Source organism: Dendrobates tinctorius, unplaced genomic scaffold (genome assembly GCF_039654945.1).
Source record: "Dendrobates tinctorius isolate UK_male_01 unplaced genomic scaffold, ASM3965494v1 ptg000147l, whole genome shotgun sequence".
Classification (NCBI taxonomy): Eukaryota; Metazoa; Chordata; class Amphibia; order Anura; family Dendrobatidae; genus Dendrobates; species Dendrobates tinctorius.
The window spans coordinates 14,701,895-14,728,993 of record NW_027361814.1 but is presented as its reverse complement, the minus strand read 5'-3'; the positions used below and the strand labels follow the sequence as shown (position 1 = coordinate 14,728,993).

Here is a 27,099-nt window from a genome sequence, read left to right as displayed (position 1 = left end):
CATATATTGCCTCATAAATGGGATCTCACATTGTATATCAGATTATATTACCTCATATATTGGCTATTTCCTCATACATTGGAATATATTACCTCAAATATTGACTATTTCCTAATATATGAGATTATATTACCTCATATATTGACTATTTCCTAATATATGGGATTATATTACCTCATATATCGGATCTCACACTGTATATCAGATTATATTACCTCATATATTGGCTATTTCCTCATACATTGGAATATATTACCTCAAATATTGACTATTTCCTAATATATGAGATTATATTACCTCATATATTGACTATTTCCTAATATATGGGATTATATTACCTCATATATCGGATCTCACACTGTATATCAGATTATATTACCTCATATATTGGCTATTTCCTCATACATTGGAATATATTACCTCAAATATTGACTATTTCCTAATATATGAGATTATATTACCTCATATATTGACTATTTCCTAATATATGGGATTATATTACCTCATATATCGGATCTCACACTGTATATCAGATTATATTGCCTCATATATTGGCTATTTCCTCATACATTGGATTATATTACCTTATATACGGGATCTCACCTCATATATCAGATTACATAACCTCATATATTGACAGTTTCCGCATCTTTGAGATTATAAAGTATTACCACATATATGGGATATTACCTCATATATCGGATCTCACCTTATGCATCAAATTATATTACCTCATATATTGGCTATTTCCCCATCGTCATGCCTCACAGGAGCAACTCCATTCTAGACACGGCAGAGCTAGATGTGGCCTGTTCCTGCTGCGCACTGATACTCTGAAGGCGGCTGGCCCTGATTGTAGCTCACAGCGTCTGGGACATCACAGCCAGTGAGTTTTGCAGGGTGGTTTTCGAGGTGAATGTGTCTCCGCCCGTGTGCACTAACAACGTAGGACGTGTGGACGGGGCTTTGTGTGTGGAGTGAGTGTGGCTATGCATAGTGGGCAGGGCTATGTGGAGTGAGCGTGGCTGGATAAATACACACACGCATACATACACTCCACTTTATATATAGGCTAGCTGAAGAGCCTGGCGCTGCCTGGGCATAGTAACTAACTACGGTTAGTTATAACAAATAATAATGATTATATCTATATATATAAAGCTGAGTGTAGAGCCCCACCGACTCCACATAGCCACATTCACTATAATATCCCACATCATCCCGTCAGCCAGAGCTACCGGACCCCTAATATCCCACGTATACAAAAAGGGACACAAAAAACAGAAAAAACACACACATAAATACCGAAAAACTAATAGAAAAGTGCTATAGTGCTGTAAACTTATCTCACAGTAAAGTTACCCTCAAAAAATTGAAGTCTTATCTCGGAATAATGACAGGGTATAAAAAGCAGCTTAATGACACTTATCTCGTAGTCAAAAAATACTTCAACGCTGCTAAAGGGCAGACAAATCATTCACTATCCCTCAAAAAGCGTCTACAGTGAAATATGCAGAAATAAGGTGCACATAAAGCACTTAATGATAAATATCCAACCTCAGGACAAGCCTGTGGAGTAATTATTAAGCACACTGCACAGTCAATGAGAGACAAAAATATCAAAAGTATATATAATCCACATGCAAAATCTATTGCAGACAAATAGGGGTATAGAATAGCCCAACAATAGAAAAAAGACGGGGGTAGCAATGACCCTCTGTAGCAAGGGGTCCCGCTATCACCAATGGCTGATAAGTATTATTTTTGCACATTGCACTTGGAAGACTGTTATACCACATGCTTTATTATGATTGAGGTAACTGTAGTAGCCTCATGAGACGGTGTTCTTTTTAAGAATCAACTATATTTGCAAGGAGGATTGTACTCTGTATGTCAATCATGCACAAAGGAATTCCACTATATTCTATTACATGCTGAAGTGGATTTTTACCCCTTGTTACATAGGGTCATTGTTACCCCCGTCATAGAATCATAGAATCGTAGAGTTGGAAGGGACCTCCTGGGCCATCTGGTCCAACCCCCTGGTCAAAGCAGGATTCGCTAAATCATCCCAGTCAGATGTCTGTCCAGCCTCTGTTTGAAGACTTCCATTGAAGGAGAACTCACCACTTCTCGTGGCAGCTTGTTCCACTCATTGATCACTCTAACTGTCAAAAAGTTTTTACTAATATCTAATCTGTGTCTCCTCCCATTCAGTTTCATCCCATTGGTTCTAGTCTTTCCTTGTGCAAATGAGAATAAAGTTGATCCTTCTACAATGTGACAGCCCTTTAGATATTTGTGGACAGCTATTAAGTCTCCTTTCAGTCTTCTCTTTTGCAAACTAAACATTCCCAAATCCTGCAACCTTTCCTCATAAGACAGGGTTTGCAGACCGGTCGCCATTCTGGTCGCTCTTTTCTGAACTTGCTCCAGTTTGTTGATGTCTATTTTAAAATATGGTGCCCAAAACTGGACACAATATTCCAGATGAGGTCTGACCAAAGAGGAGTAGAGGGAAATAATGACTTCATGTGATCTAGACTGTATGCTTCTGTTAATACATCCTAGAATTGCATTTGCCTTTTTTGCTGCTGCATCATACTGTTGACTCATATTCAGTCTGTGATCTATTAGTATACCCAAGTCTTTTTCACATGTGCTGTTGCTTAGCCCTATTCCTCCCATTCTGTATATGCTTTTTTCATTTTTATTGCCCAGATGTAGTACTTTGCATTTTTCCCTGTTAAAAACCATTCTGTTAGTTGCTTTCCACTTCTCCAGTTTTTTTTATATCTTTTTGAATCCTCTCTCTCTCTTCTCTAGTATTAGCTATCCCACCTAGCTTTGTGTCATCAGCAAATTTAATCAGTTTACCCTCAATTCCTTCATCTAAATCGTTGATAAAGATGTTGAACAATACATATTTTGTTGGGCTACTCTATACCCCTATTTGTCTGCAATAGATTTTGCATGTGGATTATATATACTTTTGATATTTTTGATATTTTTAATAATTACTCAACAGGATTGTCCTGAGGTTGGATATTTATCATTAAGTGCTTTATGTGCACCTTATTTCTGCATATTTCACTGTAGACATTTTTGAGGGATAGTGAATGATTTGTCTGCCCTTTAGCAGCGTTGAAGTATTTTTTGACTACGAGATGTGTCATTAAGCTGCTTTTTTATACCCTGGCATTATTCCGAGATAAGACTTCAATTTTTTGAGGGTAACTTTACTACGAGATAAGTTTACAGCACTATAGCACTTTTCTATTAGTTTTTCGGTATTTAGGTGTGAGTGTGTTTTTTCTGCTTTTTGTGTCCCTTTTTGTATACGTAGGGTGGTCTAGGGCGTTACTAGGGACGCCGACGTTGAGCAGGGGCGCCATGTCGTCAACAACTAGGGTGCCAACCTCCGCAGTTAGGAAGGGCCTTATTAGGGATTATTAGGGCATTATAGTCTTTTGGCCCTTTTGGTATATACACCTTTATTAATATGTAGATTATGTAAGTGTTTTTTCTGACCCCCTGGTATTTTGTGATTTCACATATATATGTTCCCTTTTAACTATTAAATTAAAAGTTATATTTTAGGGGTTTTCCCTTTTTAGTGCTTTCTGGTTTATTGCTTTAGTTTGGAACCCCTCAGTCATTTTTCTTTTGAGATTTTCAGTTACTACCACTAATATCCGACATCGTCCCATCAGCCAGAGCCACCGGACTACTACCCCTAATATCCCACATCATTCCGTGAAAGTCACCTAACTACTACCCCTAATATCCCACATCATCCTGTCAGCCAGAGCCACCGGACTACTACCACTAATATTCCACATCATCCCGTCACAGCCGCCGGACTAGTACCTCTAATATCCCACATCATCCCGTAAGCCTGGGGTCAGAACCAGAGCGCTGAGTGGAACGGTCCTAACTTCCATACCAATGATCCCTTTTACAGAAGCCTGGGGTGAGAATTAGTGCGCTGAGGGATTTACCCTAACTTCCATACCAGAGATCCCTTTAAGAAAGCCTGGGATCAGAACCAGAGCGCTGAGAGGATTTGCCCTGACATGCATACTGTCATGCTCGCCATGTCTGTCATGTCCGCCATGTCTGTTTTGCCTCATGACCCCTGGAGCGGTGCACATGTCTTCTATCCTGCATGTTCCCTAGAGCAGTGTGCACCCTCACCTCATGACTGTTGGGCTGCAAGATGCCTGCGTTTCTCCTCTGCCTTCTGTGATCATCTCTGTGTTCCAAGAACCCCTGATCATGTGTCCTTTCATGTTCCAGCACTGTCTGGTTCTGCAATCATCTCTGCATGTCTGGAACCCCTGATCATGTGACTGGTCTCTGTGATCCTGGAGGACCTGAACTGGATGTTCTCCCCTGGTACTGACCCGGAAGTGGAGGTGTTAATGCCCTATATCAGACCGCCCCTCCCTATGGTCAGGGCCTGAGTATTGTGTTGCTTCCCTGCATAGCTGCTTGGTCTGCTGGGTCGCTCCCTCTATTCTGTGCCCCTGCACTCTGCCCTGTCGTGCGTCTCTGCACACGCTCCGTGCTTGTACTCCGTCTCTTGTCCGTGCCTTGTCTTGTGTTTGTCTTTCGTGCCATGTTTTGTCTCTGTCATGCTTTGACTTGTAGTCCTTCCTGTGTTCTCTGCCTTGCCTGTTTCTGCCATGTCTTGCCTTCGCTATGCTCTGCCTCGTGTTCCTTCCTATGCTCTCGGTCTTTGCTTGTTCTGCCTCGCTCTCTTCCTATGGTGCCCTGTAGTGCCTCCTGGCACATGCACCATTCCTCCTCTCTTACCTTTTGTGCTCTCTTGCACATTTCTATGTCTAATCCCAAGGCTCTGTCTTGGCCCGGCTCTGGGCTTCAGCCTACGCTCCGCTGCTAGACTCTGTCCTCTGGTGCTCTCTAGCACACTCTCTGACTAGTCCAAAGGCTCTGCCTTGGCCCAGATCTGGGCTACTGCCTACGCTCCGCTGTTAGCTCTGTCCTCGCTCTGACCAGACTCTGTGTTTCTGCCTATGTTCCGCTCCATGTTCCGGACTATGCTTTGCCTTGCCTTGTGTCTTGCTTTTCCTTTACTTGTTGCTTCATGTGCCCTTTGCACGCGCCTGGCCTTCCTAGCCTCCTGCTTGTGCCTCAGCCATGCCCGCCTTAGCCGTGCCCGCCTGCTTGTGCCTCAGCCGTGTTCGTCGGTCAGTGACAGCTGTGTCGCCTGCCATGCCTCAGCCGGGTTCGCTGGAGTCTTGCCCGTCTGTCAGTGCCACAGCCCGATCAGCTAGCCAGTGCCCCAGCCGTGCTCTCTGTGCTTCCTTGCACTCACGCTGTCTCTGCACTGTGCTCTCCATGCTTCTCTTAGCACACGCAGGCCCTCGCCTGCCCCGTGGCATACCTCTCCGTGCTTCTGTAAAAGTACGCGCAGGTTTTGCCATGTACCCTGTCATGCCCTCTTGCACGAACAGGCCCTAACCCTGTTCTTGAACCTGACCCTGGCGTGTCTCTCTTGCCTTGCACCTTGTTTTGAACCCTGGCGTGCCCCTAGCAAGCACCCTGCCTGGAATCCTGCCTTGGACTTCGGCGTGTTCCCTAACACGCACCATGCCTGGAGATCTGTCGTGCCTCCTTGCCTAAACCCTGGTTTGCCTGGCAGATGCCCAGAACCTGCCTATAGCTGCCAGAGATCGTAAGCCTGATGACTGCGGCCTGATGTCCGGAGCTGATGTCCGCAGCCTGATGCCCTGATCATGTCGATCGTTGCCAGCTGTCCGGAGTCTGATGCCATTGTGCCTTTGCCCGTACCCAGGCGTGCCACATGGCACGTACCATGCTATGGACCTTGACGTGCCCTGCACGCACCTTGCTATGTGTTCCTTGTGTGTTTACGTTTTGCACCTGTTGTTACCCTGGAGTGTTCCGTAATGTAGTTATCTTGAACTTATGTCTTGTCTCGCCTTGTCTTGCTTCTGTGAGCTGGCCGTCTGGTCCCAGCTGTCGTGGTGGCTCACCCCCTTGGTCTTGCCCCTGACACTCCCTGTATAGGGGGTGGCTTCTCACAAGGTCAGCTCGCCCTAGGTGGGTGGGTGCGATGGCTCAGAGGGTCCACTCTCTAAAGAAAAACGACTCAGCATAAGCTGATGCTCGTCACACATACCAATGATCCCTTTAATAGAACCCTGGGGTCAGAATCAGAGCACTGAGGGATTTGCCCTAACTTCCATACAGGAGATCCCTTTAAGAGAGCCTGGGGTCAGTACCAGAGCATTTGAAGGCAATTGCCCTGACTTCCATACCGGGGATCCCTTTAAGAGAGGCATGGGGTCAGTACCAAAGTGCAGAGTGGATTTGCCCTCACTTCCATACCAGGGATCCCTTTAAGAGGGGCCTTGGGTCAGAACCAGAGCGCTGAGTGGATTTGCCCTAACTTCCATACCGGGCATCCCTTTAAGAAAGCCTGGGATCAGAACCAGAGCACTGAATGGATTTACCCTGACTTGCATACCTATGATCCCTTTAATAGAACCCTGGGGTCAGAATCAGAGCGCTGAGGGATTTGCCCTAACTTCCATACAGCAGATCCCTTTAAGAGAGCCTAGGGTCAGTACCAGAGCATTTGAAGGCAATTGCCCTGACTTCCATACCGGGGATCCCTTAAAGAGACGCATGGGGTCAGAACCAAAGCACTGGATGGATTTGCCCTGCCTTCCATACCGGAGATCCCTTTAAGAAAGGCCTGGGATCAGTACCAAAACACTGAGTGGATTTGCCCTAACTTGCATACCAATGATCCCTTTAAGAGACCCTGGGGTCAGAACCACAGAGCTGAGTGGAACGGTCTTAACTTCCATACCGGGGATCCCTTTAAGAGAGGCCTGGGGTCAAAACCAAAGCGCTAGATGGATTTGCCCTGACTTCCATACCGAAGGTCCCTTTAAGAGGGAAGATGTGCCTATAGGATGGAGGATGTATGATGTGTATATGGGCATGGGAGGGGGGGATTCATTTCTGTCATGTGCTCTGTGCTCCTTTCTGGGGGACAGACAATGGCTGGGAGCTTATGTTCCTGGGGATGCTAGATTTCTCCCACCATGTCAGTGTCTGCTGAGGTGTTGTCAAGTGGTAAAACTTGCTCATAGCAACCAATCACAGCTCAGCTTCTTTTAACCCGCTCTGGTGAAATGAGAGATGCTTAGTGATTGGTTGCAAGGAAAACTGTTGCTCATAGCAACCAATCACAGCTCAGCTTCTTTTGAACAACTGTGGTGAAATGAAAGATGCTTCATGATTGGTTGGTGATACACACACACATGCATACATACATTCAGTTTTATATATAGAGATTTCAAAAGGCAGGATGTAATATGGTTTTTGGTTACGCAAACTCTATAGTATACCATCCATGGGGTATCAGGCTTAATGTCGACAAACTGAGTTATTTTTCAGAAGATGTCTGAAATACATGGTGGATAAGTTATTTTTTTTAAATCAGAAGAATTTCCTAATCAACAGTTCCTACATCCTTCTTGGCTTTCTCTAACAAATCTAGAATCCACAGTATGTTTCCTTTCCAATAATCTATTTTGTTGAAAACTATTCTGCAATCGATTTGCTTGTGTGGATGCATGAATTAAAATGCAAATTGCCTCTTCAGAGAGAAAGAGGACTTTTACTCTACAGCGCCACCTATTGGTAGTAGCGATCCTACAAGTCACAATCAACTCTTTAACGAGTCTTGTAATATGACTTAGGATAAAAGCCAAATCAGAATCTCAATTTGCAGACACGGTGTTTCGGCCTATTGGCCCTCGTCAGTGCAAAGTATGAGATCTGATTTGGCTAGGTGAGAGGCTCTGGACTGAGGTCTAAGGGGTAAGGTTTCTCCTTGTGGAGAGTGACATACCAGCTCTGGCTTGTCAAGGTAAGGAGGCTTATTCGCCGTGCAATGCTCCTCTGGGAAATTTAATATGCAAATTGCCTCTTCAGAGAGAAAGAGGACTTTTACTCTACAGCGCCACCTATTGGTAGTAGCGATCCTACAAGTCACAATCAACCCTTTAACGAGTCTTGTAATATGACTTAGGATAAAAGCCAAATCAGAATCTCAATTTGCAGACACGGTGTTTCGGGCTATTGGCCCTCGTCAGTGCAAAGTATGGCAATTATGATTTCTTATATACACTTTCCAATCTGTTTTCTTGAACTATGTATTGGAACAGAGATATTCATCTTTTTAACCCCTTAATGAACGGAGCTTTTTTCAGTTTTGTGCTTTTGTTTTCGGCTCTCCTTCTTCCCAGAGCCATAACATTTTTAATTTTTCTGTCAATATGGCCATGTGAGGGCTTATTTCTTGCGGAACGAGTTGTACTTTTGAAAGACATCATTGGTTTTAGCATGTCGTGTACTCAAAAATGTGAAAAAAATTCCAAGTGCGGTGAAATTGCAAAAAAAGTACAATCTCACACATGTTTTTTGTTTGGCTTTTTTACTAGGTTCACTAAATGCTAAAACTGATTCTCCAGGTCATTACGACTTCATAGACACCAAACATGTCTAGGTTCTTTTTTATCTAAGTGGTGGAAAAAGATTCCAAAGTTTCCAATATCCGTAGAGTCTCAATTTTTCGTGATCTGGGGTTGGGTGAGGGCTTATTTTTTGCGTGCCAAGCTGACATTTTTAAAGGTACCATTTATGTGCAGAAACGATTTTTTGATCGTCCGTTATTGCATTTCATCATAAAGCAAATAGATGAAGCAGCAACTCAAGGAGAAGTCATTATTTTGGGTGACTTCCACTACCCCGAAATACATTGGGGAACCGAAAACTGCAGTTCCAGCAAAGGTAATAAGTTTTTGACAACTATGAGAGACAAATACCTTTCACAACTGGTTCAGGACCCAACAAGAGGGGGGCACTGCTAGACCTAATATTAACCACCAGGCCAGACCGCATATCAAATGTAAGGGTTGAGGGTCATTTGGGTAATAGTGATCACAAAATAATAAGTTTTCATGTATCCTTTAATGAGATGTGTAGTGGAGGGGTAACTAGGACACTAAACTTCTGGAAGACAAATTTCCAACGGATGAGAGATGATCTTGGTGCAATTAACTGGGACGATATCCTGAGACATAAAAATGCACAAAGAAAATGGGAGATGTTTATTAGCATCCTGAATAGGACCTGTGCACAATATATACCGTATGGGAATAAACATGCTAGAAATAGGAGGAAACCACTATGGTTAAATAGAGCTATAAGGGGCGCAATAAGGGACAAAAATAAAGCATTTAGAGAATTAAAGCAAGTAGGTAGTGAGGAGGCATTAAATAAACACAGAAGATTAAATAAATTCTGTAAAAAGCAAATCAAGGCAGCAAAGATTGAGACAGAGAGACTCATTGCCAGAGAAAGTAAAAATAATCCCAAAATATTCTTTAACTACATAAATAGAAACTAAAAAATGATAGTGTTGGCCCCCTTAAAAATAGTCTCGGTGAAATGGTGGATGAGGATGAGGAAAAAGCCAATATGCTAAATGACTTTTTTCCAACAGTATTTAAAGAAAATCCCATGATGGATAACATGATCAGTGATAAAAATTCTCCATTAAATGTCACCTGCTTGACCCAGCAGGAAGTATGGCAGCGTCTAAAAATCACTAAAATTGACAAATCCCCGTGCCCTGATGGTATACACCCCCGAGTACTGCAGGAATTTATTACAGTCATAGATATACCATTATTTTTAATCTTTAAATATTCCATACTAACAGAGTCTGTACCACAGGACTGGCGTATAGCAAATGTGGTGCCAATATTCAAAGGGGACAAAAACTGAACTTGGAAATTATAGGCCTGTAAGCTTAACCTCAACTGTGGGTAAAATCCTTGAGGGTTTTCTAACAGATACTATACTGGAGTATCTGAAGAAGAATAACCTCATGACCCAATATCAACATGGGTTTACAAGGGACCGTTCCTTTCAGACTATTCTGATAAGCTTTTCTGAAGAGGTAGTTCCGGACTGGACCAAGGAAATGCAGTGGATGTGGTGTACATGGACTTTTCACCTCATGACCCAATATCAACATGGGTTTACAAGGGACCGTTCCTGTCAGACTATTCAGATAAGCTTTTATGAAGAGGTAGTTCCGGACTGGACCAAGGAAATGCAGTGGATGTGGTGTACATGGACTTTTCAAAAGCTTTTGATACGGTGCCACACAAAAGGTTGATACATAAAATGAGAAAAATGGGGATAGGGGAAAATATGTGTAAGTGGGTTAAGAGCTGGCTCAGGGATAGAAAACAAAGGGTGGTTATTAATGGAGCACACTCGGACTGGATCACGGTTAGCAGTGGGGTACCACAGGGGTCAGTATTGGGCCCGCTTCTTTTTAGCATATTTATTAATGACCTTGTAGGGGGCATAGAGAGTAGAAATTCAATATTTGCAGATGACATTAAACTCTGCAGGGTAATCCATACAGAGGAGGCCAATTTTATATTACAGGAGGATGTATGTAAAATAGAAGCTTGGGCTGATAAATGGCAAATGAGCTTTAATGGGGATAAATGTAAGGTCATGCCCTTGGGTAGAACAAACAAGATGTATAATTATGTGCTTAATTGTAAAACACTGGGCAAAACTGTCACTGAAAAAGACCTGGGTGTATGGGTGGACAACAAACTCACATTTAGTGGCCAGTGTCAGGCAGCTGCTGCTAAAACAAATAAAATAATGGGATGCATTAACCCCTTCACCCCCAAGGGTGGCTTGCATGTTCATGACCGGGCCAATTTTTACAATTCTGACCACTGTACCTTTATGAGGTCATAACTCTGGAACGCTTCCATGGATCCTGGTGATTCTGACATTGTTTTCTCGTGACATATTGTACTTCATGTTAGTGGTAAAATTTCATTCAAATAACTTGCGTTTATTTGTGAGAAAAACGGAAATTTGGCGAAAATTTTGAAAATTTCGCAATTTTCCAACTTTGAATTTTTTTGCCCTTAAATCACAGAGATACGGCACACAAAAAACTTGATAACTAACATTTCCCACATGTTTACTTTACATCAGCACAATTTTGGAACCAAAATTTTTTTTTTGTTAGGAAGTTATAAGGGTTAAAAGTTGACCAGCGATTTCTCATTTTTACAACACCATTTTATTTTTAGGACCACATCACATTTGAAGCCACTTTGAGGGGTCTATATGATAGAAAATACCCAAAAGTGACACCATTCTAAAAACTGCACCCCTTAAGGTGCTCAAAACCACATTCAAGAAGTTTATTAACCCTTTAGGTGCATCACAGGATTTTTTTTGAATATTTAAAAAAAATGAACATCTAACTTTTTTTCATAAAAAAAATACTTCAGGTTCAATTTTTTTTATTTTACCAAGGGTAACAGGAGAAATTGAACTGCAAAAGTTATTGTTCAATTTGTCCTGAGTACGCAGATACCTGATATGTGGGGGGGAACGACTGTTTCGGCACATGGCAGAGCTCAGAATGGAAGGAGCGCCGTTTGACTTTTTCAATGCAAAATTGGCTGGAATTCAGATTGGACGCCATGTCACGTTTGGAGAGTCCCTGATGTACCTAAACAGTGGAAACCCCCCACAAATGACACCATTTTGGAAACTAGACTCCCTAAGGAACTTATCTAGATGTGTGGTGAGAACTTTGAACCCCCATGGGCTTCACAGAAGTTTATAACATAAAGCCATACAATTAAAAAATCATATTTTTTCCACAAAAATGATCTTTTCACCCTCAATTCTTATTTTTCCAAGGGTAACAGGACCTAAAAGTTATTGTGCAATTTGTCCTGAGTACGCTGATACCCCACATGTGGGGGTAAACCACTATTTGTGCGCATGGCAGAGCTCGGAAGGGAAGCAGCGCCATTTGACGTTTTTGGCTAGAATTGAGATCGGACACCATGTCGCGTTTGGAAAACCCCTGATGTACCAAAACAGTGGAAACCCCCACAAATGACACTATTTTGGAAACTAGATCCCCTAAGGAACTTATCTAGATGTGTGGTGAGAACTTTGAACCCCCATGGGCTTCACAGAAGTTTATAACATAAAGCCATACAATTAAAAAATCATATTTTTTCCACAAAAATGATCTTTTCACCCTCAATTCTTATTTTTCCAAGGGTAACAGGACCTAAAAGTTATTGTGCAATTTGTCCTGAGTACGCTGATACCCCACATGTGGGGGTAAACCACTATTTGGGCGCATGGCAGAGCTCAGAAGGGAAGCAGCGCCATTTGACGTTTTTGGCTGGAATTGAGATCGGACACCATGTCGCGTTTGGAAAACCCCTGATGTACCAAAACAGTGGAAACCCCCCACAAATGACACCATTTTGGAAACTAGACTCCCTAAGGAACTTATCTAGATGTGTGGTGAGAACTTTGAACCCCCATGGGCTTCACAGAAGTTTATAACATAAAGCCATACAATTAAAAAATCATATTTTTTCCACAAAAATGATCTTTTCACCCTCAATTCTTATTTTTCCAAGGGTAACAGGACCCTAAAAGTTATTGTGCAATTTGTCCTGAGTACGCTGATACCCCACATGTGGGGGTAAACCACTATTTGGGCGCATGGCAGAGCTCGGAAGGGAAGCAGCGCCATTTGGCGTTTTTGGCTGGAATTGAGCTCGGACACCATGTCGCGTTTGCAAAACTCCTGATGTACCAAAACAGTGGAACCCCCCCACAAATGACACCATTTTGGAAACTAGACCCCCTAAGGAACTTATCTAGATGTGTGGTGAGCACTTTGACCCCCCAGTGCTTCACAGAAGTTTACAACGCCCGGGCGTGAAAATAAAAAATTCGTATTTTTTCCACAAACATGATCTTTTAGTCACCATTTTTTTATTTTCCCAAGGGTACCAGGAGAAATTGGACCCGAAAAGTTGTTGTCCAATTTGTCCTGAGTATGCTGATACCCCATATGTGGGAGAAAACTACTGTATGGGCACACGTCGGGGCTCGGAAGGGAAGTAGTGACGTTTTGGAATGCAGACTTTGATGGAATGGTCTGCGGGTGTCATGTTGCCTTTGGAGAGCCCCTAATGTACCTAAACAGTGGAAACCCCCCACAAATGACACCATTTTGTAAACTAGACCCCCCAAGGAACTTATCTAGATGTGTGGTGAGCACTTTGAACCCCCCAGTGCTTCACAGAAGTTTACAACGCCCGGGCGTGAAAATAAAAAATTCGTATTTTTTCCACAAACATGATCTTTTAGTCACCATTTTTTTATTTTCCCAAGGGTACCAGGAGAAATTGGACCCCAAAAGTTGTTGTCCAATTTGTCCTGAGTATGCTGATACCCCATATGTGGGAGAAAACTACTGTATGGGCACACGTCGGGGCTCGGAAGGGAAGTAGTGACGTTTTGGAATGCAGACTTTGATGGAATGGTCTGCGGGTGTCATGTTGCCTTTGGAGAGCCCCTAATGTACCTAAACAGTGGAAACCCCCCACAAATGACACCATTTTGTAAACTAGACCCCCCCAAGGAACTTATCTAGATGTGTGGTGAGCACTTTGAACCCCCAAGGGCTTCACAGAAGTTTATAATGCCAGGGCATGAAAATAAAAAAATCGTATTTTTTCCACAAACATGATCAATTAGTCCCCAATTTTTTTATTTTCCCAAGGGTAACAGGAGAAATTGAACCCCAAATGTTGTTGTCCAATTTGTCCTGAGTACGCTGACACCCCATATGTGGGATAAAACTACTGTATGGACACACGTCAGGGCTCGGAAGGGAACTAGTGACGTTTTGGAATGCAGACTTTGATGGAATGGTCTGCGGGTGTCATGTTGCCTTTGGAGAGCCCCTAATGTACCTAAACAGTGGAAACCCCCACAAGTGACCCCATTTTGGAAACGAGACCCCCTAAGGAACTTATCTAGATGTGTGGTGAGCGCTTTGAACCCCCAAGGGCTTCACAGAAGTTTATAATGCCCGGGCATGAAAATAAAAAAATCGTATTTTTTTCCACAAACATGATCAATTAGTCCCCAATTTTTTCATTTTCCCAAGGGTAACAGGAGAAATTGGACCCCCAAAGGTTGTTGTCCAATTTGTCCTGAGTATGCTGACACCCCATATGTGGGAGAAAACTACTGTATGGACACACGTCGGGGCTCGGAAGGGAAGCAGTGACGTTTTGGAATGCAGACTTTGATGGAATGGTCTGCGGGTGTCATGTGCGTTTGGAGAGCCCCTGATGTACCTAAACTATTGAAACTCCCCACAAGTGACCCCATTTTGGACACTAGACCCCCCACGGAACTTATGTAGATGTGTGGTGAGCACTTTGAACCCCCAAGTGCTTCACAGAAGTTTATAACACTCGGACGTGAAAATAAAAAAATCATTTTTTTCCACAAAAATGATATTTTTGCCCCCAATTTTTTATTTTCCTAAGGGTAACATGAGAAATTGGACCCCAAAAATTGTTTTGCCATTTGTCCTGAGTAGGCTGATACCCTACATGTGGGGGTAAAACACTGTTTGGGTGCATAGCAGAGCTTGGAAGGGAAGGAGCACCATTTGACTTTTTCAACTCAGAATTGGCTGGAATTGAGATCAGACGCCATGTTGCATTTGGAGAGCCCCTGATGTGCCCAAACAGTGGAAACCCCCAATTCTAACTCCAACCCGAACCCCAACACGCCCCTAACCCTAACCCTAGCCCTAACCCTAGCCCTAACCCTAGCCCTAACCCTAACCCTAGCCCTAACCCTAACCCTAACCCTAGCCCTAACCCTAGCCCTAGCCCTAACCCTACCCCAACACACCCCTAGCCCTAACCCTAACCCTAATGGAAAAATGGAAATAAATACATTTTTTTTATTTTATTATTTTTCCCTAACTAAGGGGGTGATAACGGGGGGTTTGATTTACTATTTATGGCGGTTTTTATGTTTGGCGGCTGTCGCACGCTAAAAGACGCTTTTTATTGTAAAAATAGTTTTTGCATCACCACATATTGAGAGCTATAATTTTTCCGTATTTTGACCCACCAAGTCATGTGAAGTCTTATTTTTTGCGGGATGAGTTGACGTTTTTATTGGTACCATTTTCGGGCACGTGGAATTTTTTGATCGCTTTTTATTCCGATTTTTGGGACGCAGAATGAACAAAAACCAGCGTTTCATGAATTTCTTTTGGGGGTGTGCGTTTACACCGTTCCGCGTACGGTAAAATTGATAAAGCGGTTTTATTTTTGGGTCAGTACGGTTACAGCGATACCTCATTTAGGTCTTTTTTCATGTTTTGTCGGTTTTATGCAATGAAAACTATTTTATATAAAAAATAATTATTTTTGCATCGCTTTATTCTGCGAGCTATAACTTTTTTATTTTTTCACAGATGATGCTGTGTGGCAGCTCGTTTTTTGCGGGACAAGATGATGTTTTCAGCAGTACCATGGATATTTATATGCGTCTTTTTGATTGCGCGTTATTACACTTTTTGTTTGGCGGTATGATAATAAATCCTTATTTTCTGCTTCGTTTTTTATTTTTATTTTTTAAGGGGTTCGTTAAAGGGGTTAACTAATGGGACAGTTTTATAGGGCAGGTCGTTACGGACGCGGCGATACCTAATATGTGTACTTTTATTGTTTTGTTTTTTTATTATTTCCAAAAAATGGATTTATTGGGGGAATATTTTTTTTTTTTTTCTAATATATTTGGCGATTTTTTTTAAATTATTTTTACACTTTTTTTTATTTTTTTTTTTACTTTATTAAATAGTCCCAGGTGGGACATCACTGTCCTGTGACAGATCGCTGATCTGTCACATCACAGATCACTGTGACAGATCAGCAATCTGTCACAGGCATTGAAGAAGACTTCCTCATGCCTGCGCTTTGCAGGCACTGAGGAAGCCAGCTTCCTCAGGCCCCCGAAGGCCCCCGTCGCCATCTTGGATTCGGGGGCCTGGAGGAAAGGAGCCCCCCGCAGCAGCGCTGCACATTGCGCTGCCGTGGGGGGCTCAGGGAAGCACGGAGGGAGCCCGCTCCCTGCCGATGCTTCCCTTTAACTCCCGGTACACCGCGATCATGTTTGATCGCGGTGTGCAAGGGGTTAACGTGTCGGGGGCGGTCCGTGACCGCCCCTGACACATTGTGCCGGGTGTCAACTGTGATAATCAGCTGACACCCGGCCGCGATCAGCGGCGCTCACCACGTGGGCGCCGCTGATCGCGGTAGACGTACTATCCCGTCCACGGTCATACGGGCCCGGGTACCGTGGACGGGATAGTACGTCGGATGTCAGGAAGGGGTTAAAAGAGGCATAGATGCTCTGTACTGTGAACAGTTCTGGTCTCCGGTGTATAAGAAAGACATATCTGAACTGGAGCAGGTGAAGAGAAGAGGGACCAAGGTTATTAGGGAACTGGGGGGGGGTTAGTTTGGAAAATCAAAGGCTTAGGGGTGATCTTATTACAATGTATAAATATATGTGGGGACAATACAAAGAACTTTCTAATGATTTTTTTACTCTTAAACCTGTGACGGGGACAAGGGGGCATCCTCTACGTCTGGAGGAAAGAAGGTTTAACATACTCACAGACGTGGATTCTTTACTGTAAGTGCAGCGAGACTATGGAACTCTCTGCCATATGATGTTGTAATGAGTGATTCCCTACTAAAATTTAAGAAGGGTTTGGATGCCTTTCTTGAAAAATATAATATTACAGGTTATATACACTAGTTTCCTTGATATTGCGTTGATCCAGGGAGCTTGTATTATTGCCGTATGTGGAGTTGGGAAGGAATTTTTTTCCCCAATGTGAAGCTTACTGTTTACCACATGGGTTTTTTTTTGCCTTCCTCTGGATCAACATGTTAGAGCAAGTTAGGATAGGATATGGGTTGAACTAGATGGACTGAGGGTATGTGCACACGCTGCGGATTCTGCTGCGGATCTGCAGCGGATTTGGCCCTGCGGATCCACAGCAGAATTAGCTGCTTTGTACAGTACCATTATATTCTATGAAAACAAAAAACGCTGTGCACATGCTGCAGATTTTTCCGCACGGATTTGCTGCGGATTACAATCCGCAGCATGTCAAATGTTTGTGCGGAATCCGCAGCGGTTTCACACCTTTAACATTGTAGAGGTGTGAAACCGCAGGGCTAAACCACAGGCTAATCCGCAGATAAACCACAGCTAAGTCCTGTCTTTTGCTGACTGAGCATGCCCATGGGACGAACTCTCATTGGAGGTTGGAGGTCACATGCGCAGGTCCCGTTCCTGCTGGGATTAGTCCACTACTGGGAAGGTCCCGGAAGGACGCCGTTATAAAAGAGTCGCATGGCCGCTCGGCCATGCACTAGTATAGACTCTTGTGGCTTATGGTGTGTATGATGACGGATGCTTGTTATTGCGAATGACTCATTATGAAACCCCTACCCTTGGTTGTGTCTGTTGTTAGGGTTTTGAGGTTAGAGTCAGCTCCTGTCAGTGGCTAGGCTATACGCCACAGTGCATCCCAGTCCTCTGCACCTTCCAGCATCCGATGGCGCCTCTCAGCTCAGTGCACTCTCGGACCTCGCCAGGTAGCAGTAGCCGCCAGTGTGGAGCCATGCTCAACTCTAGCGCTTTCCTCCCCACTCTGGGTGGTTAGTGGCATCCGCCAAAGCAGTACTGTGCGCACCTGGTGCGATTATATATTCCATCTGTCAGGAACACCGCACTGCACTTGCTCACTGAGCCAGTGCCGTATTCTGAGTAAGACAAACTGTGCTCAGAGATAACTGTGGAGCGGGCAGCAGCAGAGAAGATGCGTGCTTCAGACCCACAGGACCTGAAGCATGTGACTGCAGGGGGCGTGGCCTAAATTCCAGAGAGCTAGGAGCTGCAGGAAAACTCCTAGAATGGTAACTATGGAACAAAGTTACTAATTGTCATAAACAGGGACATAAACCAGATCAGGCCGGGGTCAAAGCATGAGATAGCACGACAATTACCAAAGGGCTAGACAGAACGGATAGTCAAGACGTAGCCAAGAAGTCAGAAACCAGAGAAGCAGATATACAGTACAGAATCAACAGGCAAACTCACAACGGGGGACAGAACCGGATCAGAACCATATAAGCAAGCTATAAGAGAACGAACAGGCACACAGGGGTCAACACACGGCCAAAGGCAAAAGTATAACTGACAGGGATTGGAGTTTCTCAGGGCTATAAAAAGCTCTCCCTGAACCAAAGAGAGGCCACAATAATTAACCCCAGGCGTGCAGGTCAAAGCCTCCACTGAGCTCAAGACATTAACCCCTGATGTGCAGGTCAAAAACCTGCACTGGGATCATGACAGTAACCCCCTCTCAATGGGGGTCCTCTGGACCCCCAGCCTTCCCCGGGTACTTGGCATGGAAAACCCGAACCAGGCGATCTGCATGTACAGAGTGAGCAGGGACCCATGAGCGATCCTCCGGTCCATATCCCTTCCAGTGGACCAGGTACTGCAAAGAGCGGCGCACCCGCCGAGAGTCCACAATATGCCCGACCTCATACTCCAAGTGACCCTCCACCAATACTGGAGGAACAACAGACTCAGAGTCCTCCTTGACAGACCCCATGGGTTTCAACAGAGATTTATGGAACACATTGGATATCTTTAAGGAGGCGGGGAGACGCAACCTATATGCCACTGGGTTGACTATCTCCACAATCTCGTACGGACCAATGAACTTTGGTCCAAATTTAGCTGACGGTACCTTCAAGTTGATGTTACGTGTGGAAAGCCAAACCTTCTACCCCACCTGAAACATGTGTCCCGGGGCCCTCTTTTTGTCAGCAAAATATTTGTACCTCCCCTGGGCCCGAGAGATATTACGCTGGACTTCAACCCAGAGGTTTTTTAACCGTTGGACGGACCCCTCTGCCCCAGGACAACCGGAATCCACCCATGAAAACTCCCCAAAATGAGGATTAAACCCATAATTGATTAGGAATGGGGACATGTTGGTGGACTGACTCGCCCGGTTGTTAAAAGGGAATTCTGCCAATGGTAACGCATCACACCAATCCTCCTGTCTGGCGGAGGTTAGACACTTGAGAATTTGTTCCAGGGATTGATTGGTGCGTTCCGTCTGACCATTACTCTCCGGGTGATATGCCGACGAGAAGGAGAGTGAGATGCCCAATTTCATACAGAATGCCCTCCAAAATTTGGCCACAAACTGCACACCTGTGTCAGGCACCACATTCTGGGGTACCCCATGCAATCAGACCACATGCTGCACAAACAACCTTGACAATGTTTCTGCTGAGGGTAGTGCTGCCAAGGGAATGAAATGGGCCTGTTTTGAAAACCTATCCACCACCACCCAGATCACGGTATTGCCCCTGGAAGGTGGAAGACCGGTATTAAAATCCATGGAGAGATGAGTCCATGGCTTATCAGGAACCGGTAAAGGTAAAGGTTCCCCAGCCGGCCGGTTATGCGAGCTTTTGGAACGGGCACAAACTCCACAAGCAGCAATGAATTTCTTGACATCGGACCCCAGTGAAGGCCACCAAAAAACCCTGGCTACTGCCTCTCTAGTGGCCATGATACCGGGATGAGCACTCAGCCTAGACTCATGAAACTCCTGCAGAAGTCTAGGCCGCAATAAATCTGGAACAAACAATTTATCCCCTGGCCTGGTCATTGGAGCTAGAGCCTGAGCCTTCAAAATTTCTTGTTCCAACTCTGATGAGACCCCCGCCACTACCACCCCTGGGGGAAGAATGGAGGACGGTGGCTCGGGGGGAGATACCGGGTCAAAATTTCTGGACAGGGCATCCGCTTTAACATTTTTGGACCCTGGTCGAAAAGTAATGGAGAGCTGAAAGCGTGAAAGCTTGTCTAGGAGTACGCCTCTTAGCAGATTCAAGGTATGCCCAATTTATGTGATCAGTGATAACAGTGATAGGGTGAGCTGCCCCTTCCAAAAAGTGCCTCCATTCTTCAAATGCCAGCTTGACCGCAAGAAGTTCTCTATTGCCTACATCATAGTTTCTCTCAGCGGATGAGAACTTCTTGGAGAAGAAGGCACAGGGTTTTAGATTTGTAAGGGTGGCCGGACCCTGGGACAACACTGCCCCCACCCCAACTTCAGAAGCATCCACCTCCACAATAAATGGTTTGGACGGGTCTGGCTGGACCAACACCAGGGCGGACATGAAACATTTCTTAAGAGCTGAGAAGGACTCCTTAGCGAGTTCCGACCAATTCTTTACATCAGCCCCCTTCTGGGTAAAATCTGTGAGTGGTTTAACCACTTGAGAGAAACCTTTAATGAATCTCCGGTAATAGTTTGCAAATCCCAACAAGCGCTGGAGCCCCTTGAGATCACGAGGCTGAACCCAGTCTGCGATCGCCAGCACCTTCTTAGGGTCCATACGAAACCACTCACAAGATACAATCAGCCCCAAAAAAGACAGTTCCTGTACGAAAACCGAACATTTTTCCAATTTAGCAAACAAGTGGTTCTCCCTGAGTCTCTGGAGAACTGTCTGTAGATGTTGCAAGTGAGACTGACTGTCCGGGGAATACACCAAAATGTCATCCAAATAAATGACAACAAAACGGCCTATCAGGTCAGAAAACACAACATTGATAAAGCTCTGGAAAATAGCGGGGGCATTAGTTAACCCAAAGGGCATAACCAGGTTTTCAAAGAGTCCCTCTGATGTGAGGAACGCAGTTTTCCACTCATCCCCTTCCCGAACCCTTATCAGGTTGTAGGCCCCCCTGGAGATCTAATTTGGAGAACCATTGGGCCCCAGATAACTGGTTACATAGGTCTGGAATGAGGGGAAGTGGATAAGTGTTCCTAACCGTTATCTTGTTAAGTTCCCGAAAGTCGAGTCACGGCCGCAAACCACCATCTTTCTTCTTCACAAAGAAGAATCCTGCTGCCACGGGTGACATAGAAGGCCTGATATACCCTTTGCGGAGACTCTCAGCTATGTACTCCTTCATGGCTTGGCGCTCAGGCCCGGACAAATTGAACAATCGAGCCTTAGGTAACTTGGCTCCGGGTACTAAATCAATGGCACAATCGTAGGGTCTGTGTGGTGGCAGCGCCTCAGCCTCACTTTCGGAAAATACATCTTCGAAATCCTTCAGGTACTCCGGAATACCTTCCAGACCGATAGGCCCCAGGTTACAACATTTATCTTTACATCCCCATTGAGTGATCTCTCCCATCACTCAATCAATGGTAGGATTATGGAGTTGTAGCCAAGTCATCCCCAGTACCAGTCCTGCAGGCAAGTTATCTAACACAAGACAAGTTAATTTTTCCACATGAGTGGAACCCACTTTCAGAGAAAAAAGTTCAACAGATACCGTCCCGAATAAGAGAGGATGAGTTAATTGCCACAAGTTTAACAGAATCCTGAAACCTGACTGTCCCTATCTTATTAAGAGTCATAATCCGGGCATCAATCAGGTTAACAGCAGAGCCGCAGTCAGCAAAGGCGGTAGTCTGAACATGACCATCACCAAGTTCCAGTTCCACCCGAAGCACAATTTTTGCAAATGAGGAAAAAGGTACCTGAAGGTCTGGGTAGCCTCCTCGACTACTACCCAGACCTAGTCGTTTCCCGCCACCTTGGAGGATGACGGACAGGAGGGGCAGTCCTTCTTCCAATGTCCAGATCCCCTACAATAGAAGCACAACTGCTTCTCCCGGCGGCGTCTTCTTTCCTTCTCATCACAGGTGACAGTGCTCACCTCCATAGCCACCGGAGGAGTCCGGGTCTCAACTCCACTGGAGAATAATGATGTTTCAAGTTGCATAACACCTCTTGCCCACAGTCTGCGATCCATGTGAACCGCTTGGGTCATGGCATCCTCCAGGGAGTCAGGTGGAGGATGGAGTGCCAGGGCATCCTTCAGACGTTCACACAGGCCTCTACGTGCTAACCCCTGAAGGGCGGCATCACTCCAAGGCTGCCCAACGTCTAAATTCCGAACAGAACCACTCGGCCGAGTGCTTCCCCTGACAGACACTCATCACCTTGTCCTCAGCCAAATGCACTCTATCTGGCTCATCGTAAATAAGCCCTAAGGCCTCAAAAAACGCATCCACAGTCATTCTCTCTGGGGCAGAAGAGGAAAGAGAAAATGCCCAGGCTTGTGGGACCCCCTAAGCAGGGACATAACCACTCCCACCCTCTGTTTCTCATCCCCAGAGGAACAGGGTCTCAAGGAGAAAAAGAGTTTACAGCCCTCTTTAAATGCTCTAAATTCATTTTTGTCACCAGCAAATGTATCTGGTAACTTAACTGGGGATTCGGGTGGGACTAAAATGACATCTCTATTCCCCACCTGCTGAAAGCCTGCGGAAAGCGCCCCCTGAACCGAGTCCGCAACATGCCGTTGAGACTGGGCCAGAGTTCGGTGTTCCAAACTTAGCTTCTGCAGCGACTGAGTCAAGCATTTCACCTGCTCAGATAAGGCATGCATTGAGTCCATGCTGCAGAAGTGAGAGGAAAAAAAAAGTTTAATGTCAGTTATAATGTCAGGAACACTGCACTGCACTTGCTCACTGAGCCAGTGCGCATGTCTCCTGAGTAAGACAACCTGTGCTCAGAGATACCTGTGGAGCGGGCAGCAGCAGAGACCCTGCTTTAGACCCGCGGGACCTGAAGCATGTGACTGCTGGGGGCGTGGCCTAAACTCCAGAGAGCTAGGAGCTGCAGGAAAACTCCTAGAATTGTAACTATGGAACAAAGTTACTAATTGTCATAAACAGGGACATAAACCAGATCAGGCCGGGGTCAAAGCACGAGATAGCATGACAATTACCAAAGGGCTAGACAGAATGGATAGTCAAGACGTAGCCAAGAAGTCAGAAACCAGAGAATCAGATATACAGTACAGAATCAACAGTCAAACTCACAACGGGGGACAGAACCGGATCAGAACCATATAAGCAAGCTATAAGACAATGAACAGGCACACAGGGGTCAACACATGGCCAAAGGCAAAAGTATAACTGACAGGGATTGGAGTTTCTCAGGGCTATAAAAAGCTCTCCCTGAACCAAAGAGAGGCCACAATAATTAACCCCAGGCGTGCAGGTCAAAGCCTGCACTGAGCTCAAGACATTAATCCCTGACGTGCAGGTCAAAAACCTGCACTGGGATCATGACACCATCCTTTTGCTGGCACCGCAGCCACGGTGCCAAGCCCTGATGGTCTAGAGGAACTCTAGTCCTGTGCCTCTGGGACAGAGTTCTGTGACCTTTAATTAGTGCTCACCCAGCCAAGCTCTGTGAGGTCAACAGGCTCCAGCATTTGTTTTAGCGGCTCTGTGAAGCAACAGAGTTCGCTTCCATTCACACTGGGTGAAGTTAACCCATGTATGAGCAAGCGTTCATCCACCATCTTGTTCCGCCATTACTCAGCAGCAGGTTCCATCTCTACACGGTGGACCCCAGGCTGCGAACGCTTCTTGTATCTCCTCTTATATTATTTGGTGCGTTCCGCAGGCTCTAACAGCGGGTGGATTACTATTCCACCTGTGCCTATTGTGGGCACATGTCAGCTGTTCAAAACAGCTGACATGTCCCAGCTTTGACGCGGGCTCACCGCCGGAGCCCTCATCAAAGCGGGAGTACCACCATTGGATGTACTATTGCTTACAATGGCAGTAAGGGGTTAACCCCTTCATAATGATTGACTTTCCATTTTTATGCATTTTTCCATCACCTCTTCCAAGAGCCTTACGGTAACTTTTTTTTAACTATTTCTGTTGACATAGCTGTATTATTACGGGATCACCTGGTAAAGTGGATTCTTTAAAGGGATTGTCCGGTTTAAATTGATAAGTCTGCTGTCACTCTGTTAGACTTGCAGGCTTATGAATCCCACCAGTACAAACACTGTGCACTGCAAGAATTCGCCAATTTCTGAGGCGGGACTGGCAGTTACGTTTGCGTTATACATACTTCTGGCCAGGGCCTGTCTAGTGGCCATTGTCTGGAACCATACAGTTGTATTGAGCGATTCCACGCCCTCAGATGGTTGTGCCCACTGGACAGCCGCTTCACTAGATGGAGCGCAGCCTCACTCTATGCAAGTGTATGGAGCAAGGCAGCACTCACTAGACGGGCCCTGGCTGGGAGTGTGTATAATGTATACGTACCCAACAGTCCTGGCTACGAAACTGCAAATTATCTTAGTTCACAGTACGAGCACTGTGGGGATTCATATGTCTGCAGACTTATCAATTTAGACCAGACAAGCCTTGTCATACATAGGTCAGGGTGAGTAATATAGAGCAGAGGCAATGGTGCATACGAGCAGGCCTTGATGGTTGGCACGTGGATTAGTGGGGACTAGTCTAATAGGTCATACAGAAGGGCAGACAGACAGGCGGAGCAAGAAACCATACATAAAGTAGACTACAATGTGCAGATACATATAGGAACATTATATTTATAGACAATCCATGACTTGCCGCAGACAAATGGTTATTAGCAGAGACGTATGCAATCAGGTACTTGATGTAAACAGCTGGTTAATGGTAGAAATCTGTGCAAGAACTTGCAGCAGCCACCCTTCAAACCTGAGACAGCTGGAGAACTTTGCTCAGCAGCAGTTGGCCAAAATACCTGTGGACTGGTGTAGAAGTCTCAGTGAGAGTTAGAAAAATTGCTTATTTGTTTGCAGTTATTGTAATTGTGCAACAAAATATTGAGTTAAGGGAACCATCATTTTTGTCAAGGTCATTTTCATTATTTTTAATTAATTTAATTATTATTCAAAAGAAACGTCGGATTTTCATTAGTTGGTATTCAGTAAGCTTAAATTGAAAATTACTTGTGTCAAATTCAAGTTATTTCAGTGAACAGTGGGTTTGTCTTACTTTAACCGAAGATACCAATAATTTTGTCCCCGTGTACGAATAAATACAACCACTGTACCAAAACTTAGTTATCACTTAGTACAAAATGTAAACATAGAATCAATCCTTTGCCAAATATATTTATGTAGCAAACCAAAAGCATACTTTCGTACCTTATATCTGGCACGATAGGAAAGGAAAATTATAATTTCAAACATTTTTTGCAACATTGATCTTGCTTTTATATCTTTTTGAGGGGTCAAAAAAGTATAAACAACCAGAATGTCTGAAATAATGTTTTAGTAAGTAAATTATATAACAATAACATTTTTCTTGTCCAAGCTTCTTTTAATAGCAGTTTTTCATAGCATGAAGTTTTTACCATTTATTTCTTATTTTCCATTTACGTATCCTTTAAGTCCATATATGAGTTGTTGTGTTGTATAAATGGCTATAATTTTCTTCTAATCTTTCTAATCTCTTAGATACACATATGGGAAACCAGTCCAGGGGAATTTTAACGTTTCTATTTGTCGTGAAGCTTTTATATATCGATATTGGAGGGTGCAACCAAAGGAGCAAGCTTTATGTGCTAATTTCAGAGGAAAGGTGAGGTCATATTTTCTATGTCATCAACTTTAAGGCATCAAAGAAGTAAGAAAAAAATATTCTTCCCATACATAGACTCATAGAATGTTAGAATTGGAAGGGACCTCCAGGCTCATCGTGTCCAACCCCCTGCTCAATGCAGGATTCACTAAACCATCTCAGACAGATGTCTATCCAGCCTCTGTTTGAAGACTTCCATTGAAGGGGAAATCACCACCTATCATGGCAGCCTGTTCCACTCATTGATCACCCTCACTGTCAAAAAGTTTTTTTCTAATATCCAGCCTGTATCTTCTCCCTTTCAGTTTCATTCCATTGCTTTTCATGTTTTCATGTGCAAATGAGAATAATGATGATCCCTCTACACTGTGACATCCCTTCAGATATTTGTAGACAGCTATTATTAAGTCATCTCTTAGTTTTCTTTTTTTGCAAGCTAAACATTCCCAGATCCTTCAACCATTCCTCGTAGGACATAGTTTGCAATCCACTCACCATCATGGTAGCTCTTCTCTGAACTGGCTCCAGTTTATCGATGTCTTTTAAAAAAAATGGTGCCCAGAATAGACACAGTATTCCAGATGAGGTCTGACCAAGGATGAGTAGAGGGAGTAATTACTTCACATCATCTAGACTCTATGCTTCTCTTAAAACATCCTAGAACTGGGTTTACCATTTTTGCTGTTGCATCACATTGTTGACTCATGTGCAGTCTGTGATCTATTAGTATACCTAAGTCTTTTTCATACGTGCCATTGCTTAGTTCTATTCCTCCTCTTCTGTACATGTAATTTCCATTTTTCTTGACCAGACGTAGAATCTTGCATTTTTCCCAATTAAATAACATTCTATTAGTTGCTGCCCATTGTTCAAGCTTATCTCGATCCTTCTGAATCCATCCTCTGACTTCTCTTTTGCTAGCTATCCCTCCTAGCTTTGGATCACTGCAAATATGATTAGTAGAGATGAGCGACTTTGCCTTTTTTCGGGTCAAGTCGGGTTTCGCGAAACCCGACTTTCTCAAAAGTCGGGTCGAGTGAAATCGGCCGACTAAAGGAAAAAGTCGTGTTTCGTTCTGACCGAAACACGAAACCCAATGTAAGTCAATGGGGAAGAAAAGTCTGGAGTGAGAAGAGGACAGGAAACACACTTACAGTGCCCATTTGAATGCCAAAACCATAAATTCTTATTCCTGAAGCTTGTCACCCTTTATTTACTTCATAATACAAGTTACGCATTGAAAAATGGGGGTTATTTGGCTAAAGTTGCGGGGGGGGGGTAGGGCTGGCTCCAGGTTTTCATGTGCCCTGGGCCAAAGAGCGCCCCTTTAACACATACCACAACTCATGATGCTCTGATACGGCAGAGAAATAGTGGTATAGTACAATGAAAAATACTTCACTTTTTACATCTCATGACTGATTTCCATTTAAAATTCTCCAATAGCTCCAAAAACGGACAGTATATTACTCTGTATAGTATTATGGCCACCGCATAGTGGGCTATACAGAGTAATGAGGCCCATCTATTTCTCCCTACAGAATTATTGGTCCCAT

General features: G+C 44.3%; 1 protein-coding gene across 2 annotated transcripts in view; it reads left to right on the top strand.

Moving 5' to 3' along the window:
• LOC141049744 (alpha-2-macroglobulin-like) overlaps window positions 1-27,099 on the top strand; it is a 262,253-nt gene that overhangs the window by 40,806 nt on the left and 194,348 nt on the right. For both annotated transcript variants that reach the window (XM_073546471.1, XM_073546470.1), the window contains exon 8: window positions 25,420-25,543. In XM_073546471.1, the coding sequence (XP_073402572.1) occupies window positions 25,420-25,543 (124 nt within the window). The remainder of the gene's footprint in view (window positions 1-25,419; window positions 25,544-27,099) is intronic.